This window comes from Athene cunicularia, assembly GCF_003259725.1.
Source record: "Athene cunicularia isolate RWA chromosome 2 unlocalized genomic scaffold, athCun1 chr2_part1, whole genome shotgun sequence".
NCBI classification, from domain to species: Eukaryota; Metazoa; Chordata; class Aves; order Strigiformes; family Strigidae; genus Athene; species Athene cunicularia.
This window is the reverse complement of record NW_020799095.1, coordinates 78,942,721-78,961,189: the sequence shown is the minus strand read 5'-3', so window position 1 is coordinate 78,961,189 and position 18,469 is coordinate 78,942,721. Positions and strand designations below refer to the sequence as shown.

The following is an 18,469-nucleotide window of genomic DNA, read 5'->3' as shown; positions in this document are numbered from 1 at the left end:
GGGGGGGGGGGGAGTAAGTGAGTGGCTGTGTGGTGCTTAGCTACCTACCAGGGTTGACCCACCACACACTGGATGCCAGCTGTGGTTCCACAATTGGGTGAAGCTGGTAAGATCTGCCCAAGAAGAGTCACTCAGCCCATTTCCCCATCTCGAGTATAATCAAAGAGCTCTCGTGGTAATACACAGGCCAAAGATAATTATATCTCAAAATATAATCTCTTTAAGAAAACACCCACAGAGCTGGGTCATTAGCTCAAGATTAATTTTCCCAATAATTGGGAAAGGACTAACGAATTACTACAGTAAAGATGACATTAATATGTTGGTACCAGAACTGAAAGACAGAAAAATATTTTGGAAAAAATGTGAAAAAGAAAATATTTATAAAAGCTATACTAGAAACACACACTAACATATCCTTTAACTTTGCATTCACTATGTCAATAAAGACATAACTTCCCAAAAGAATAGAAATTCAAGCCCTGGCAAACAGCAGAAGGCTTGACAGGAAGCTCCAGTGAAGGAGAAGCAAAAGGTGACTAGTCTGAGGTGAGATTTCCAAAAACTTAGACAGTAGGGCCACACACTGAAAGACACAAATTCTGAGTCTCTCCTAATAATAACAACACGTGTCTCTTTAAGAGACACTAAGTAGCCTATTTGGAAAGGCAGTCCCACACTGACTTGCAAGTCCTCTATCCCTGCTAGGAATTCCAGGTACTGGAGAACATAATTTCCAGTACGATGTTTAGATATGTACACATCCACTTCAGGGAAAGTTACTTGATTTCTGTGTGATTTAAAATTATTTAAATCCAATGATCTGTCTCCCACGCATGACTTTGCCACAGGACTGGCTGTGTAAGAGACTGTTACCTGATTTTTGATTCTGTCACTCCTCTTCCTCTCCCATACCATCACTGGGGAAAATAATGCCCAGTGATAGACAGACACATGCTCAAAATACAGACATGAGGCGATAAATGGGATCCACTGAAGTCACTGGTGAAAGTCCTGTGGTCTTCAGGAGTACCAGAAAATCATACTTTGTATGGATGCAAACCTGGTAACCAAGTTACACCACAGAAGAAGGGAGAAAAGGGCTGGTGGGAATTTAAGCAATAGTCTTCTGGTTTTAGATATTGATTAATTAAGTCTTCCCTCTAGCAAAAGCTTAAAGGTAAGCCCACATTTAAGTGTTTGCTTGAGCCGTTGACTTAACAGGTCTTCAAAGCAGATGTAACGTAGGAGTTGATGATAAACTAAACTAAACCCAAAATGAATCTAAGCAAAGGCTGTTGGTGGCTGAAGCAGGGAGATGTGATTCACCTCACATGTAGTCTGGGTCAGCTTCTGTGCTAGAAATCCTTTGATGGATTCAAAGAATTGATTCAAAACATTGCTCCTCAACACAGAGTGTCACAGACCCCATACAGACTGCCAGAAAGAACCGAAAGAGTTGTACCAGCACCAGCAAGTTGGCAAGAGCAGGGTCTAGGGAATGGCAGAGCTACTAACCAGCTTTTCTATCCATGGATTAACAACATGGAGCCACATCAGTGCAGCCTTGTTTGGCTGCACTAGCCCTTCCAAGCTGCACTTGTCCACATCCATTATGCATTACATCAGCGATGCTGTGTGGTTACCTACCATCATTTCCATCAGCTGGGTGATGCTACATTGTTTACATCACAGATGAATTTGTCCTGCTGAAATATGCTATGTCTGAACTGAGTTTCAGGAACTGATTTTGTCTGGTTAATTTTTTGTAACAGCTAAGAGAGAGCAGTTTTGTATTACCCACTGCTCCAAGTTATCTTGGCTGTGGATCAGTAGATGTGCACTGGTAGAACTAAAAGAAGGAGTTGACCCACTTCTACACTACAGCAGTATTCCTAAGTAAGCACATGTTCTCTGAAAGCATATTCTATTCCATTTTTTCAAAAGCAGGAATGTCAAATGTTTTGTCATATGATGGCTCTTTCCTGGCCCACTAAATTAAAAATAAGGAAAAAACCCTCCCACCACCAAAAAACCCCAAGAAAGCCCTCATATGATGAAACTAGAATAGAAATGTAATGTTTTTAGCCATGGTGCATGTGTACAACAGGACAGGCAACGATACAGTACTGTCATTTGTATTGTCTATATAAAACATTTATTTTTAAGCTCTATAATGGTATTATAGAAATACATAGAATATTTTATAGAGTGTATTTTAGTGTACTCACTGTGAAAATAACACATTTATTAAGACAGGTATTCTTATGTCCAAACGTTTTAAATATATGCACTTCTTTGCCTTGCAGTATTATTTTACTTTGAAAAACAAAATATCAATATTTTATTCTTTGCTCCTCATCAGAATCTCCTCCTTCAGACTTCCCTGGGTCATCTAGGGCGCTCACTGCTGTGAGATATTTTATAAAAACCACAAAAAGTACTTAGATTTGTTGATTTCCTATATTTGTTTGCATTCATGTCTAGTGCACATAGCTTGCCGTTCAATTCTCCAAGTGCCTTCTTCGTAAGTACAGTGACATATAGTGCATTCATCAGTTTTCACCTCCCGGCCTGCTGGAATGACAATGGTTTCTGCAAAGCAGTTCGGGCCTAAAAAAAGGAAAGAGTTTATTATGCAATACCCATGGAACACTGTAATCCCACATAGTTCAGTTTTAGTCTCGAGCACAGAAAACCTAACATGAAGTGACTAATGCTGGGCACATTAAACAAATGTGAGCATTGTGCACAAGGTGTAACAGCAGCAAAGACAGCCAGGACACTGCCCTCGATGTGGCTGGATGTTTTCAGTACGGACTGTCCTGTCTTCCACAGGGAAGGTGCAATAAAGCCTTTCTGTGAAACATGTGACTGTGACAGAGACCTTGGCACAAACCGACGACCGACATGAAGACAGATTTAAGCTAGAGAAAAAGCCAGCTATTGATAATGCAACAGTGCCACTGTAGGCTACTAGAGAGCAGATTATAAATGCTATTGTTTTTTTTTCCATTGGAAACAAGCATTGTATTTTGTTCAGTAATCAAAGTATCAGATTAGTTTATTTTCCATTTCATGAGAAAATAGTCATTTTCCAGTAGAATGGAATAGCTCCAGCTTCTTCTGAATGAAGACGCTTTTCATGTCTAAAATGAATTATTCCATTTTATGTAAGTTAGCAAGTCTACAGACCCCTTTTAATAGTACACTGAAATAACTTCATTTCCAAGGATGAGGCAGGAGAACAACCCACCAGCACAGTGTTCACAAGACAAATATGGTTCTTTCAAAAGGGGACATCCTTGCATCTCTCTGCCACAGACGGCTGCAAGTGCTGTATTATCTACAGTTCTGTCAAAGAAGAAGCTATTTCTGTATTGAGAATCCACACACACTTGTAAACCAGCATAAACCCTACCAGTCATCTCTTATCTACACACTGCCGTGTCCTCAGGGGAACTTGGCCCTTCCATTCACTAAGCACACACAACAGCTGCTCAGGCAGAGCCTGGCCACTCAACAGCACTTTGGTACCATATCCATCAGGGTAGGATGTGCATTAGGGGCCAGCATATATTGATCTGATACAGCTGAAAATCTTGAAACAAAATGGGTGTGCAAAATGCTTATCAACTGCCAACCTGTTTGCCCCATAAGTAAATAAATCACAGATGAGGCTTAGTCTTCCATTGCCAGGGGTTTACTCTAGGACCTAAACCAAACAGTATGGCTTCTCCTTCTAAGGAAATGTATTTATTTTTTTAAGTGCTTCCTCTGAAAACCAAAGGTAGGGGCATGCTGCACATTCTAAAGCACAAACTAATAGTTCACCAATCAATTTGAATAGTTATCTCTTTGGATCAGTTTATGTGTTGTGTACTGACAGAGCAGCCTGAGAATTAGATGCCCCATTGACAGTAATGAAGGCCTTTCCTCACTGAATAGTTACCCCCTCGAAGAGACCTGCAAGACTTGCAGAAATTTGCTTCACGAAGTCATACCCATTAATCCTCTGAGTATTTAAGCCAGTATTTTATTTTAGGACTGACTGTTGACAAGTGTCTCTAACATGTGGCTGCTTCTGCAGTTTTGGGTGGCTTCTTGCCCATTCATTTGGATGCAGAATGGATAGCAAACCCCAGCATATCTCATGTAAAATGACCTGCTTTGCCAACCTAATGTTACTGTGATACTTTTGGGTTTGAAGGCCCCTCAGTCTGTCCATGCAAAGTATCACAGGTCTGGACAACACAGGAAGGAAGGCTTCAGGGTGCCCTAGCTTTCAACTGAGATAAAGCAGCATTATCCACTATGCTGCCCTCAGTGGAACTTCAGAAGATTTCAATGCTAATCTATTATTTCTAATTAACTCAAATCAGTTAAATACCGTATTCTTCTTGCACCTAATAAACTTTCATCCCAAGATGAGTTCACCCACTAGGTAAAGACACCTGAATGTTTTACATGCTGGCCTGTAACAGCCCCATGATTTACAAAGCTATATGATATAAAGAGTTAAAATACTAAAAGCAAAATCTACTTTCCATGGAGAATTTGTATGAAACCTACAAGACCACTTGAAATTTAAACACTATGTAAAAGACACAAGAGGAACGAAAATGATGTCAATCCCCGGTGCAGGATTTATTTCATTCTGGGTAAGTAAATGTTACAGGCTATACTTGGTTGTAAAACCCAAACAGGGAATGAAGTAAAAACAGTGCAACACACATAATATATTCACTAGGATTCAGAATGTAAATGCCTCCATTCACAGTTAGTAGCACCTTAATGCTATGCATGATGAGTCCTTCTCACATCAGACAGTTATTAAATGTAGAGATACAAGTTAGCCCTAAATTGTTATGCTACTTAATATGGGGCAAAGTCATTGCTTTGGTAAATCTATAGGAGAGCAATAACCACCTCCTTGAGAAAGGGACCCTACAAAAATAAATGACAGCCACAAATATTTTTTTAGTATCATGCAACTTTTCTATAAAAAGTTGCCTCTTTTCTGGTTCTGCATTTGCACCTATCATTACTGTAACTGCAAATCCTATAGAGTACTTAGACTGGCAACAGTCAACTGGCACCCTTGCCTCATCTTTTTCTTTGCAATACTGCGTGTGCACAGTATTAAGGTTAATGTTACAGAAAAGGTCATCAATGAAAAGGCTGAACTGACTGTATTACTGCAACACCATGCACATAAATGTCAGTACAATATAGTGTCCAAACACAGAAAAATAATTCCACAGCTCTCCTTATATCATTTCTTTGAACCCTCAGACTTCTTCTAGGGAAAAAAAAAAAACAACCTTGAGCTTCACCCTAAACCTCATTCAATTTTGAAGTTATATGAGCCAGTCCTGGCTCTTGGTGTCCTGTGGCTCTCTTTCAACCAAGCAGGTGATGCTCATCCCTTTCCTTTTCTTCTGAGAAGCAGTCACAGAAACCAGATTTACAGGCAGAGTGGGCACACAAATGCTTACGGCAGAGTCAAAGAGTGCCATTTTCTCACTCTCCCTTACCAGAGGGAAGCAGAAACATGTGTATCCTCCACATCCAGCATGGATAAGCTGCCCTGAAGGCACAGCACTTGCTGAAACTACAGCTTTACTTAAAACTGGGCAGTTTATATTGATTTAGCAAAATTTTCAGCTTCCCATCAAAAAGGGTAAGACATTTTTGAGTTTTTTTTAAAAGTTTGCAAAATTACCTGACTTAGGACATGAAAAGCATTTCCAAATAAATCAGAGCTGTTCCAACTCCAAAGCAGTGGTGAGCTTTCTGACTAGATGTTGCTGTTGCAGGGGCAGTGAATCTCTTCTCCTTGATGTACAAAGCAGGCTGCCTGCTTTCTGAGTTCCTGCTTGGTAACACCACTACTCCCCCCAACTTCAGCACCCAGTGCAGAGTGGCTTGTTTGAGCTTCTTTGATCTATAGTATAAACCTCCTGGGCCCCATCCCCAGCTGTATACACTTACATAGCTCTAAGGAAGTCAGCAGTGTTGCACATCTCCACAGTAGATGAAGATCCTGCCATATCACTCTTAAATCTGGCAGAAAATTCAATATGACATATTGTACCAATTCTGAGTGCAGCTTGAAATCTACAACGATATCATTTGTTTTTCTAAAGTATATACTGGCGCTGTCAGACTCCGCTAGAGCCATACCATGCTGGGATCAGCAGAGATTTCTTTCCTAGGGCTAAGGCACAGTTGCTGTCATCTCAGCAATGTCTCAAAGCAGTGAGTTCAGTGCAAATCCTCAGTTCTCACACTGAGCTCCAGATTGGCATGCAGCTCTTGGCTTCTCCGCATCCAAACGAGTGAATTCTAGCTTCTGAAAGCAACATTAATACTGGGATCTAAGGAACTAGGAAGTCATGTGTATTGGGTTTGTGTGGCAAGGTTCTGGTAGCAGGGGGGGATACAAGGGTGGCTTCTGCGAGAAGCTGCTAGAAGCTTCATCTATGTCCGACAGCACCAATGCCAGCCAGTTCCAAGACACACCTGCTGCTGGACAAGGCTGAACCCATCAACAACAGTGGTAGTGGTATTTAAGAAAGAGGAAAAAAGTTGCAGCCAGGAGAGAGGAGTGAGAATATGTGAGAAACAACCCTGCAAGACACCCAGGTCAGTGGAGAAGGACAGGGAGGAGGTGCTCCATGTGCCCAAGCAGAGATACCCCTGCAGCCCATGATGCAGACCATGGTGAGGCTTCATTGACAGCCTATTGAGCAGTGTGCCCAGGTGGCCAAGAAGGCCAGTGGCATCCTGGCTTGTGTCAGCAATAGCGTGGCCAGCAGGGACAGGGAAGGGATCTGACCCCTGTACTGGGCACTGGTGAGGCCGCCCCTCGATTCCTGTGTTCAGTTTTGGGCCCCTCACTACAAAAAGGACATGGAATGACTCGAGCGTGTCCAGAGAAGGGCAACGGAGCTGGTGCAGGGTCTGGAGCACAGGTCGTACGGGGAGCGGCTGAGGGAACTGGGGGTGTTTAGTCTGGAGAAGAGGAGGCTGAGGGGAGACCTCATCGACCTCTACAGCTACCTGAAAGGAGGTTGCAGAGAGCTGGGGATGAGCCTCTTTAACCGAGTAACAAGCGACAGGACAAGAGGGAATGGCCTCAAGTTGTGCAAGGGAAGGTTTAGACTGGATATTAGGAATAATTTCTTTACAGATTGGGTTGTTAGGCATTGGAATGGGCTGCCCAGGGAGGTGGTGGAGTCCCCATCCCTGGAGGTATTTAAGAGTTGGGTTGACATATCACTTAGGGATATGGTGTAGTTGAGAAGGGTCAGTGTTAGGTTAATGGTTGGACTGGATGATCTTCAAGGTCTTTTCCAACCTAGACGATTTTGTGATTCTGTGAGGCGGCTGTGACCCTGCAGCCCATGGAGGTTAACGGTGGAGCAGAGATCCACCTGCAGCCCATGGCGGATCCCACGCTGGAGCAGGTAGATGCCTGGAGTCTGTGACCCTGTGGGAAGCTGGTTCTCTCACAGGCTCCTGGCAGGACCTGTGGACCCATGGAGAAAGGAGCCCATGCTGGAGCAGGTTTGCTGGCAGGACTTGTGACCCCGTGGGGGACTCAAGCTGGAGCAGTCTGTTCCTGAAGGACTGCAGCCTGTGGGAGGCGCTCCATGCTGGAGCAGGAGTAGAGTGTGAAGAGTCCTCCCCCTGAGGAGGAAGGAGCAGCAGAGACAACAGGTGATGAACTGACCACAACCCTCATTCCCCATCCTCCTGCACCATTCGTGGGGAGGAGGTAGAGAAATTGGGAGTGAAGTTGAGCCTGGGAAGAAAGGAGGGGTGGGGTGCTTTTAAGATTTGGTTTTATTCCTCTTTATCCTACGCTGATTTGATTGATAAGAAATTAAACTAATTTCCCCAAGTTAAATCTGTTTTGCCCATGACAGTAATTGGTGAGTGATCTCTCCCTGTTCTTATATGAACCCATGAGCCTTTAGTTGTATTTTCTCTCTCCTGTCCAGATGAAGAGGGGAGTGATGGAGCAGCTTTGGTAGGCATCTGGCATCCAGCCAGGGTCAACCCACCACAGAATATTTGGTGGTTAATTTATTGAGAGTTTATAATGAGATCCTCACCTCTTAAATCCTTAAAAACTAAAAAAGTTTAAAAATATTATTGGGTTAAGTGCTGCTATTGTAATTTTTTTTTGAAGTTCTTACACTCGCCTCTGAAAAGCTCCCAATGACTTCTGTGTTATGCTTCAGTGTTGACAAAAGCAACAATCTAATTAAAATGCAAATTTTGTTATCTGTGAAGAAAACAGCCGTTACCAATTATCAGCAGAGAATGCCCAAGCCACTCACCTACAGAAGCAATAGCACCTGTAACCTTGACAACCTCACAAGAGGCTCTCTGAAGCTTCTCCTCCTCTCCTTCCACAAAACCACAGCTGTACCTTACAGAGTTGTGCTGGTTTCCTCTGCAGCCTGCCCTTGCTTGTGCATGAGCACGTGTTCTGATCAGTTCAAAAATGTAAGATACAGCAGTTTGGTAAATCATGTTTTAATCAACTGTTTTCATCATGTGTTAAACCCAATTATGGACAAAGAAATCTGTTCAACTGCAAGTTAATGTGTTTGCCTGGAGAGTAAGTCACGGCAAATTTTCGCCAATTAGAAGTACAGTGATAACCTCTGTAATATAGCACTTTGATGTAAGACTGCTTTGGGCTCTGCTTTATACTAAACTCCCTAATAGTTGCCCTTTCAATAGCTTCTTGCAGCAGTCAAACAGGTCACTTCCAAGGTACCTGACAGCAGTCCCATCTACCCTGACAGTTTTATGGTATTCATCATTGTGGTTTTTGAGCACTTCATAAATGACATAACCTCAACATTTAGCTTAACCTCTATTTTCTTCCTACTTTTTTTTTTTTTTTTCCAAAATTTCATGGAGAGATTTCCAACAGTTACAACATAAAAAGACAGATCCTACACTTTATCCTGGATGTCTTCAGAACCATGACATTATATAAGAAACAGCTGTGCTGGGTGAGATCAGAGGTCTACCTGCACCTGCAGCAGCCAAAAGGAGATTCACGGCGAAGTATATAGGGACAGAGCAAGCACACATACCCAGCTTCCAGCACTTTTTGAATCAGAGGCTTTGTAAATGGCTCCTGTGTGCTGAGTTAATGAATGGAGTTATAGGTTTGTTTATGATTAACCTCTCCAACATCCTCCTGAACTCCTATAAACAGCACTTGGTGGCAAGAAGGTCTACAGGTCTTGCACACAGGGTAGAACATTTTTCAGTTGCTGTGTGATGCTTTCCACCTGCTACCTAGATCTGGTATTCCCTAATCCTCACAGTGGAAGAGGCAGTAACAACCATCTCCCCTTTGCTGTGCCATTCATGAGTTTACAGAACTGTGTGATGTTCCCTTCCCTCCCATCACCTCACCTGCAGACTGAGGAGGCTGGTTCTGCACCCTCTTTGTCCCTGCTGACCTCCCCAGACCTTTCCCAGTTGTCCTACCTCCTTTTTAGGCTGTGAGGACCAGACCTGTGCACCACATGCAAGCTGTAGAAGCAGCATGGGCTTGTACAGTAGCACAGTGATATTCCTCATTTTGTTTCCCATTTCCCTCCTACTTCCTGACATATGCCTTTCTGTGGTGACCACTGATGAAAAAGTTGAACCGATGTTTTCAGGACACTATGGATTTTATACTAGATAGTAATCTTATAGAAACAAATGTTTCATTACACTGAAGTCAAATCTGCTGCTGCCTTTCTGCATTTCAGTAAAGTTTCACTTTATAGCAATGCTACTTGACAGTCTTCCATGTACAGCAAAAGTGTTCCCGTTGTTCAGTAATTTCAGGAACATGCCAGTGAAAAAGAAGCCTTTCCTCCCACCTTTCAGATCTTTCTTCTTTCTGATGTTTCAAGACTTCCTCCAGGATCTATGGCAGATGCCAGAGAAACTAATGAAACACGGAGCTGGAAGAAGAGATGTCAACAAGCTCCCTGCCTGCATTGCAAGCTGCCTGCTGCTGTGGATGACCTGGAATGCCACAGCACAAAACCAAGGACTCCTCCACACCCCAGCAGGAAGTTACACCGGGGAGCCAGGACAGCCAAGGACCAAGCCATAGATAAAGGGTGGCTGCACCTGCCTCCCTCCCAGCAGAGCAGCTGCTGGGATATTTGAGATGAGTTTCGAAAGGTGCTAATGCAGCATGGCAAGGCAAAATAAGGCTGCTCTGCCACATAGCACTGCAGCAGCAAGATTTTCGAGATACAGGCATTACCTCCCTCATCCCTCTTACATCTAATCACTTCCTCCAGAGATGGTATCGGTACCTACTTTGTGCCCTTCCAATCTCCAATCTCATCTAAAGGCTCTGTATCTCCCTAACTTGTTTTTGCTTCCCTCTCATGCGTATATATATAAAATATGTCTATCTCCTGTGAAACGTCAGCTCGGAAGATAAAGCACAAAAAGCAGCTGGCAAAAGTAGTCTGTGACTAGGATTACAGCAGATTCTCATTCTCTCACAAAAATAAGTTCATCACCCCTGCTGCTGTCACGAATCTGACTGCTCCCAATCCAGTGCAATCTTTTACTCGCCTCAGTACCTTTGGATGCTACTGAACCAAGTCCAAAAGAGTTTTCAATTACAGAAGAAGGATTCAGGTAGACGCAATTTTAAGAGCAATTTGGGACCCTGAAAACCATGTACTATTTCTGTGGTTTATCAATGCCTTAATATACAGTCAGCCAGAAAACCATGGTAAATATCCGAACTGACTTCCAGTAAATGTGTATATATATATTACAGGGAGAAGAAAAATAAAGGCATTCATCCATTTTGCGATTTTACCTAGCTGCTGTGGGAAGTAACAAAAAGGCGGTGTGTGCAATGTGCTACCTTTCATCAAAGCAGCATTTTCCTGCTAGATAGAGCCTTGGTGCTTTTAAGAATAATAAAACTGCTCCCTTTGTTAGGGTCATCTTTTGTTAGATGCACTGGGAACTGACAGATTGGAAGAAAATCTGCCAAGGGCAAAACAATTAAAAATAACATTTTGCCACCAATTTAGAAGGATGGGTATAGCAGCATCTGCTGTGAGCGGACAAACAGAAGAAAGCTCAGTGAAGTTCTCCCCTAACTAAAAGGAGTGATCATGTCCTCTGCAGCACTGCTGTGACAATGTGGGTATCAAAGCTCTGGCACCTGCTGTAGTCTAAGTGTGCCTCTGAGAGTGCGCATGTGTGTGTTCATGTGCTTTAATCTGGAAGATAAAATAAGCTATAATCTTACTTTGAGTTGGGTTTTAATATTCTGCTTATGAGACTGACAAGCCCTGTTTATGATTAAGTTCTGTTGTTTTATTTTTTCATTTAGCATGTGTGACAGCACTATCGATTAATGTTTTGTTACGGCTCCAGTCCTAGAAATAGGACAAGTGTCCAGAAATCCCACAGAATACAAACAAAGCCACCACAGCCACTGGACTGATCCTATCCACCACTGCTTCCTCCCAGCTCTGATTCTCCATCACCTTGCACTTTGCTGTGATGTTAGCATCCTTGAAATCACAATGCCAAGTGCTACCGAAACCAGGGTTGCACAGTTACTTTTGCGCAGGTAGAAATTGCTTGCAGGAAGGGAACAGTCCATAATCCTGCTGCCACCACTGCTGTCTCCTTGGATTTTCATGTGTATTCAGAAAGCAGAATTTCAGATAGCTGCTTTTTGTGTACTGAACAAAAAGAAGCAAAGAACATCGAACACTACACAATCCAATACTGTATGAGGCAAACAGCCTCAGAGCATAAAATGGCCCAATTAAATAGGAGGCTCAAGTGCCATACAAAATAAGATACATCAAACAACTTCCTTTATCGGAGAAAATACAGAAAGACTTGAATACTCTACTTAAAATGATTTTCAAAAGTCCTGTGACTTGTAGAGGGATATTGTGTTCCACCCAGAAACGGCATCAATTAGATATGAGCTGAACACTGTGTGTTTCTTACAGAAAATTATATAAACACTTAGAAGCCAGCAAGCCATGCATCAATTTTGCACTCAGCTTTCTTGCAGCTCAGTCACCACCCAGGTGATTAGGAAATTAGAGATACCAGGCTTGAATGCATCGGGAAAACTCTCATCTGATGCCTCAGACAACAGAAATACTAAGGGGCTGGTGCTACTCACCTGCAGCCCAGCTCACCACCAGGTTTGCCCACTGGGACCAGGTTCTTACTGGTGTCACACTCTCAGAAAGCTGCTCACCTGTGCTCCCCCCAGCTCTCCACATCCCCCTGCACTGGTCAGGGCAGAGATAGAGAACCAGCCTGGGCTAAATCCAGCTTGGAAAAGGGTGGTTTCGGTCCAGGACATGTCCTGCAGGGCAGCATTCTGCAGAGATGCTCCTGGTGGAGCAGAGCCCAGCAGCTCCATGGGAGCAGCAAACAGCATTGGCTACTTGCTTGGAAACTATTTCTGAAGCCCAGAGAGGGCGGTCATGTCTAAGAAAACAAACCAACGCATTGCTAAATTTTCCCTCGGTTTCAGAAACTGCAGAAGCATTGCCAGGCACTGCGAGGACAGACGGACTGACAACAGTGGTGAGACGCTGTGTGGAGCTGCAGCGGGATGAGCTGCTGCCTGCCCCAGCGCTCATAGTATGGGGGCTTAAAAGCTCTGCTGCTGAGGTTAACGGGGCTAATCCTTTCTTTTCTTAAGATGTTTATTCATCCCAGTGACCCTGCTGGGTTCAGTGGGGTTACTGGGGGCCTGGTGAAAGACCTGCTCAGCAATAAGTCATATTCTTCACACTGGGAAACATCAGATTACTCTTCAGACTAAGCAAGACATGTGAAATGCCTCAACAAGTTATCCTGAAAACTATTATGTGAGTTTAAATAGACTCTGCACTTCCAAAAGCATGCACTACAGGTCGGTAATTTAATGCATCAGAGACCTGCTTGCAAATACTGGAACTAAAAGCACATTTTAATTAGCCAAAACACTGCAGCACTGGTGGGCTGTAGCGTCTATCAGGCAGGTTAGTTAGGTCACCAAGAAGTGTACAGTAACTCAGGCAGTAATGTACAGGATTCTATGCATCCTGAAACACATACTAAATGCAGGACGCTAATGAAGGAAGAGATTTTGAGAATTACAATGGAAAAATCCCTGAAGACTTCAACTAAATTGAAAGCTAAAGTGGCACCAAAGTACAGTATAATGCTGCTTTGGCAATGAAGTGGAATCTAAATCAGTATATTTTTCCAGTCAGTATAAAACACGGGGTAGTAAGAATACGGTACACAAGGATGGCCAGTGGCTACTTACTGCTACAAGGGATTCATCAATCAAACCAACAAAAAATTACCAGTTAAGCATCAAACATTTTTTCACCCCATTTTAGAATAAATACACTGAATACAGTTAAATCAGGGATTATCTTTCTGACTGAGAATGATTTACATCAAAATACTGAATGTAGCACCATTTAATTCCAGAAAGACTGTCATAGCAGTGACAACTCTTCCAATTAAATAGTCCCCTTGCAAAATTAGGTGTTTTATAAAGGGCTTGGTTTGGCTGTTTTATTGGTATTTTGGGTTTTGTCATCATAACCAGTTGTGGTGGTTTAGGCCCTGCCGGGACCGGAGAGCACGTTGCCATTGCCCCTCCCCACCCTCAGCCAGTCAGGCTGGAAGTGAGGCACAAACTCTGGGTTAAAATAAGAAGAAATTTAATACAACAGTGTAATAAGCAAACTGAACAACAGTAGCAATGATAACAACAATAAACAGTAATAACAGTAAACAAGATAAAAGATGTACAGAGAAGTACCACAATGGTTACAGACAGCCCCGTGCTCCCCCTCACCAAAGCCACAAAGGAAAAAGTTCCCGTGCTCCCGCGCCCGTACCTGACATCAGCATGGTATGAATAACCCGACTGGGGATCCCTTCCCCCTCTCTCTCTTAACCCTATCCCTAGCTGAACCAGGACACCAATGCTTTGGGGGTTTTTTTATGACCTTAGGGGCTTGCCTACACAGACAGATTTCTAGCCCCTCATCCAAATTCACTAGAGTTGCTTTGCTCTGGTTGCAGTTGTACAGATGTACTGAACATGTCTCTCTAGGTAATCTGCTGCTGAAGTGATAACACGCTAACCTAGAAAAAAGCATCTCCACCAAAGGAGCAGCGGTACAGGGTCTCAGACACCCATGTAACCCTCTCATACAGACAAGCTGTGAACAATGTTGTCAGCACCAGAAAAGGGGAACAGAAGTTGAGACTCTGAAAGAGAATAAAGTTTGTGCAGTAACAGAAGTGGTCCGTCACATCTGAACTGCTCAGCTTCACACACAGAGGCTTTGGTCCTCTGGCAGTTTCTGGACTGTATCTGTGATGTTGTGCTCATTTTATCCATTTCCTTTGAGTTACATGACAAAAGGTAAGAACCCAGCCAAGACCAATCCCAGCACAACTGTTACTTAAAACATAAAAAACCCCCTGTTCCACAAAGGGCTTACTTTAATATATGCTGAAGACTGACCACCACCTCTCCCCATTCTACCTTTCTCAATTAGAATGTTTCCAAAAATCTGCCTCTTAAAAATAGATAAATAGTACCCTTTAATACAGGGATAGAAGTGACAGGAATCTATGCCAAAAAAAGAATTATAATTGTCAACATGTCATACATCACTTTAAAATATAATGAATTCTAACAGCATCCTTTGCCATGAATTGTTAGCTTCATTGAATAAAAAGCTGTACTTCTAAAAAACAGGTGTAGTGCATGGGAATCAGAACGGAATCAAAGAACCTGTTTATTCACCAGTCCTAATGAACTACTACTATCTTTAGGTGTGAAAAGTTCTAAAATATACAGTTGTAATTGCTGGTTATTTTAACATGATACTAATACTATGTGAATTATACCTTTAAAGAACAGAGATGTTAAGTTCTCCTAAGAAAAAATTCTTTATCAATTTTAAGATTCTCCTAGGTTACTCCACAACTGAGAAAAATCACAGTGTTTTTATGAGCAAAAGAGAGGTGTTATGCTTTGCCCTCCATGCTGCTGAATCGGTAGTTGTACCTTTTCTTCCCCTTTAATGATATTTCCCTGGTGGTTATGAAACACAGCACTGAGACAGCTTGCTTTGGGAAGACTGTGTTTTGTACCTGTTCAGGAAGCTGAAGAGAAAAATGTGGCTGTGAGAGCACACCCTTCCTGCCCCTGGTGCCCTTCTCCCACAGCCTGTCAGGATGTGACCCGGGGAAAGTCTGGTGTCGGTCCCTAATCCAGTGCTCTCCTCCCACACAGCCACAGTCCTGGGGATAAGTCACTCGGCATCCAACTTTGCCAGCTAAAACCAAGGGATCAGGTCTAAACCAGCCACCTGCAGCCTCTGTGTATGGAGAGAAAGTACAAGGCAAGTCATTGCACCTCCTTCAGGCCAGTGCTGCCCAACGGGTCATGAGCCTGGCCTACAGGTCATCCCCTTCACCAGCACGCAGATGCCCTCCTTGTGCTTCAGCCCAATTTCTGACATGGGCTCATACCGCTTTCTTACTTTATCAAGGTCTTTCACAGAATAAAGGCTGAGATGATAATAGTTACTATTCTGTTGAATCAGAAACTGTCAGCAAGTCAGAATTGAAAATTTATGACCCCATTCCTCCACATACTCAACTTAGGACCATATCTAAAGACAGTTGTTTAGAAACACAGCCAGGTACTAATTAAATCCAAATATTTTAAGTTGCAACATGGAAATCCATCACTGACTATCATAAATTAATCCCTTAGTCAGTTGTTGATTCATGAGTTGTGTAAGGGTGATGCAAATGGAGATTCTGTGGGGTAGGAAGAGTGAGAAACCAGAAGATGGAAGGATGATTCACTGTGAAGGCAAAAGAGTAGGAAGTCACTGGTATTGGAAGAGACCAAATTAGTGGGAATGCAAGCAGGAAGGAAAAAGGCAGGAAAGCAGGCAGGGTGACTGGCAAAATGACTTTAAGGGATCATCTCTTTGTGGAGATGGAAAGACAGGTGATTTGAAGTGAGAGACATGAATTATGAAAGATACGGGAACTGGTTTTGTTAAATGCAAAGATTCTCTCTGTGAGTTACACAAATTCTTTCATTTCAGGGAAGTGCAGCAGCAGAGAAATTGCATGTCACTCACAGGGGCAGACATAAAAGGGTATGCGCTACCCAAAAGATATCTTCCACACAATATCGCCTAACTTCTTCATTTCTGGTGTCTGAATTCAGCACTTATTTCCCCATGTGCTGCAAAGTTAAGACCACTGTTTGATACTGCAGCACTCTTGTCCTGTGATGTTATCAGTGCACACTCTTTCTTTCCATTACACAGGCGTGTGAATTGCAAGAGCACAGCAAAGGAGTCAATCCCCTTAGAGCAGACAGATATGGATGTATGTCAGCTGGGTCAGGGTCTAGTAAAAGAAATGTAAGGTGGTGGTTATAAGCCGAATGTTTCCTTCAGCATTCCCACTGCAACTTTTAAAGAGGTATCAATGGATCCAGTTTTCCTATTTAGCCATCAACTGTAATGTCAGAGGATGAGCTGTTTTGTCTAGGAAGATGCAACAGTTCATCCCAGTGAGACAGCAGGATATAGACACACCTTCAAAAGAAATCAGGGCTCGTTTTGAGCCTGCTGTTTTTAGCCAACACAAGCTCACAATCTAAGCAGCCAAAATTCATATAATGGAGGATGCAAAGATGTCTGCTCCTCTAAGAAAGAAGAGACAACATATTCCCAATCAGTGGCTGAACTATTTAAATGTCCTATCACTAAGCCTAAAGCATGTGAGGATGCAGGCACTACCAACATTGCTGAAGATCCTGTTCACAGAAGCAGCCAGCAGGCTCCAGCAAAGACAGTCTGGGAAAAGCAGAAAATCAGATCAGGTCTTTAATTAAATTAAGAGTCCAGAAAACTGTCCTGACAAAAACAAATTGGCTTCCAGGCAATGGCCCCCAAGATGGCCAAGCTGGCACTGCGAGACTGGGCTGCTTCCTACATCTCTCTTTATTTTTCCCAACACATCAGACCCCTGGAACAGCTACCAAGGCATGAAAGCTAGTCTTTGTATTTACAGTAGTAGAATTATTGTAAACCTGTTCTTAAATATTTCCACATGTTATATGTTTCTTCTTGTAAAATTATCTCCAAAGGCAAGTATTATGGAAATAAAAATTATGGGGGAAAAACAGCTGGTGCTTTTATGTTTATCTGAAAGCTATGTTTGTTTTCTCCTAGGCAAAACCAGAGCCTCACAAAATTGTAAATGATTCCCAAGACACTTCGAACTGATTTTTGTAAAACTCAGATTAGTGCACTAGAAAAAGAGTAGTAAATAAAATGAAAGTGGCAAAACTAAAAATTACATTTTACTTTTCTAATGAAGTTATTACTCCAAGATGTCCTACAACCAAAAATTAAGGGCTTGATTTATGATTACAGTATTAGCTACTTCATTTGTCTTTGGAGTATTCTTCTACTCTACAGTGATAAAAATAATCGCTGCTCACCTGCCACATACACAGCATAAGCATAAGACTTGGGAAACTCGTGTGGATTATAAATTACTAGTTTACAGAAACGTCCAAGAAGACAAAACTAAACTAAAAGGAGGAGCTCTTAATTATAGAGTGGATCAAAGTAAAATATGTGGGATTCAGAGATGTGGAAAGGGAATGTTTCCTATAGAAGAATCAATGTCCTAGCAAAGCCCAAGAGGAAGAAACCACCAGCTCCTCTGACTTGTTCCCTTTTGCAAGGTGGGTTTATTCTTGTCTTGCTCAGGGGCTTAACTTGCACATATTCCCTTTGCACTTGACACCAGAAGCTTTAGTAGCACAATGGGTACTTGTATAGTCTACAGCCAATAATGGATTAGTAATTTCTTTTCTCATTCTTTATTCCAAGCATGTGTGTAATTTATGCATGTGCCCTTGAAATCCGTGTATTAATGTGCAGAAAAAATGAGTTCTGTAAGGATTTTTGCAGAGCAAAATCTTTGGATGTGTTTTCAAGAGAGCATGGAGAAGTGGTCAGGAGACAAGGAGTTCTAAGAATGCACAAGAGAATGCATGAAGACCAGAGACGTCAGATCCAGTTCACAAACAGCAAACAGCTTAAGAGTCATACGATATCTACTCTGACTCCCTTCCCTTTTTATCTTTACCTTTTCTTGCTTACTGCATTGTAAACTCTTCAGAGCTGAGACTTTTCCCTGCAATTTTTTTTTTGCTGTTTGTTTGTTTGTTTGCACAGGGCCAATAAGAGCCCCATTCCTAATTTGGAAATTAATTACAATAATTATGGTCAACATTTTTCTTTCTACAGGACCATTTAGGGCTTTGCCTTACAGTTCAAATACCAAGTGTTAGTTATCTGAC

The 18,469-nt window shown here is 42.5% G+C and overlaps 1 protein-coding gene across 1 annotated transcript in view; it reads right to left on the bottom strand.

Annotated features, from left to right (window-relative positions):
* Positions 1-2,122: 2,122 nt before the first annotated feature.
* Positions 2,123-18,469, bottom strand: part of VWC2 (von Willebrand factor C domain containing 2) — a 59,574-nt gene continuing 43,227 nt past the window's right edge. Inside the window, exon 3 of the mRNA XM_026843611.1 lies at positions 2,123-2,613. Coding sequence (XP_026699412.1) covers positions 2,462-2,613 — 152 coding nt within the window. The 3' untranslated portion in view covers positions 2,123-2,461. The remainder of the gene's footprint in view (positions 2,614-18,469) is intronic.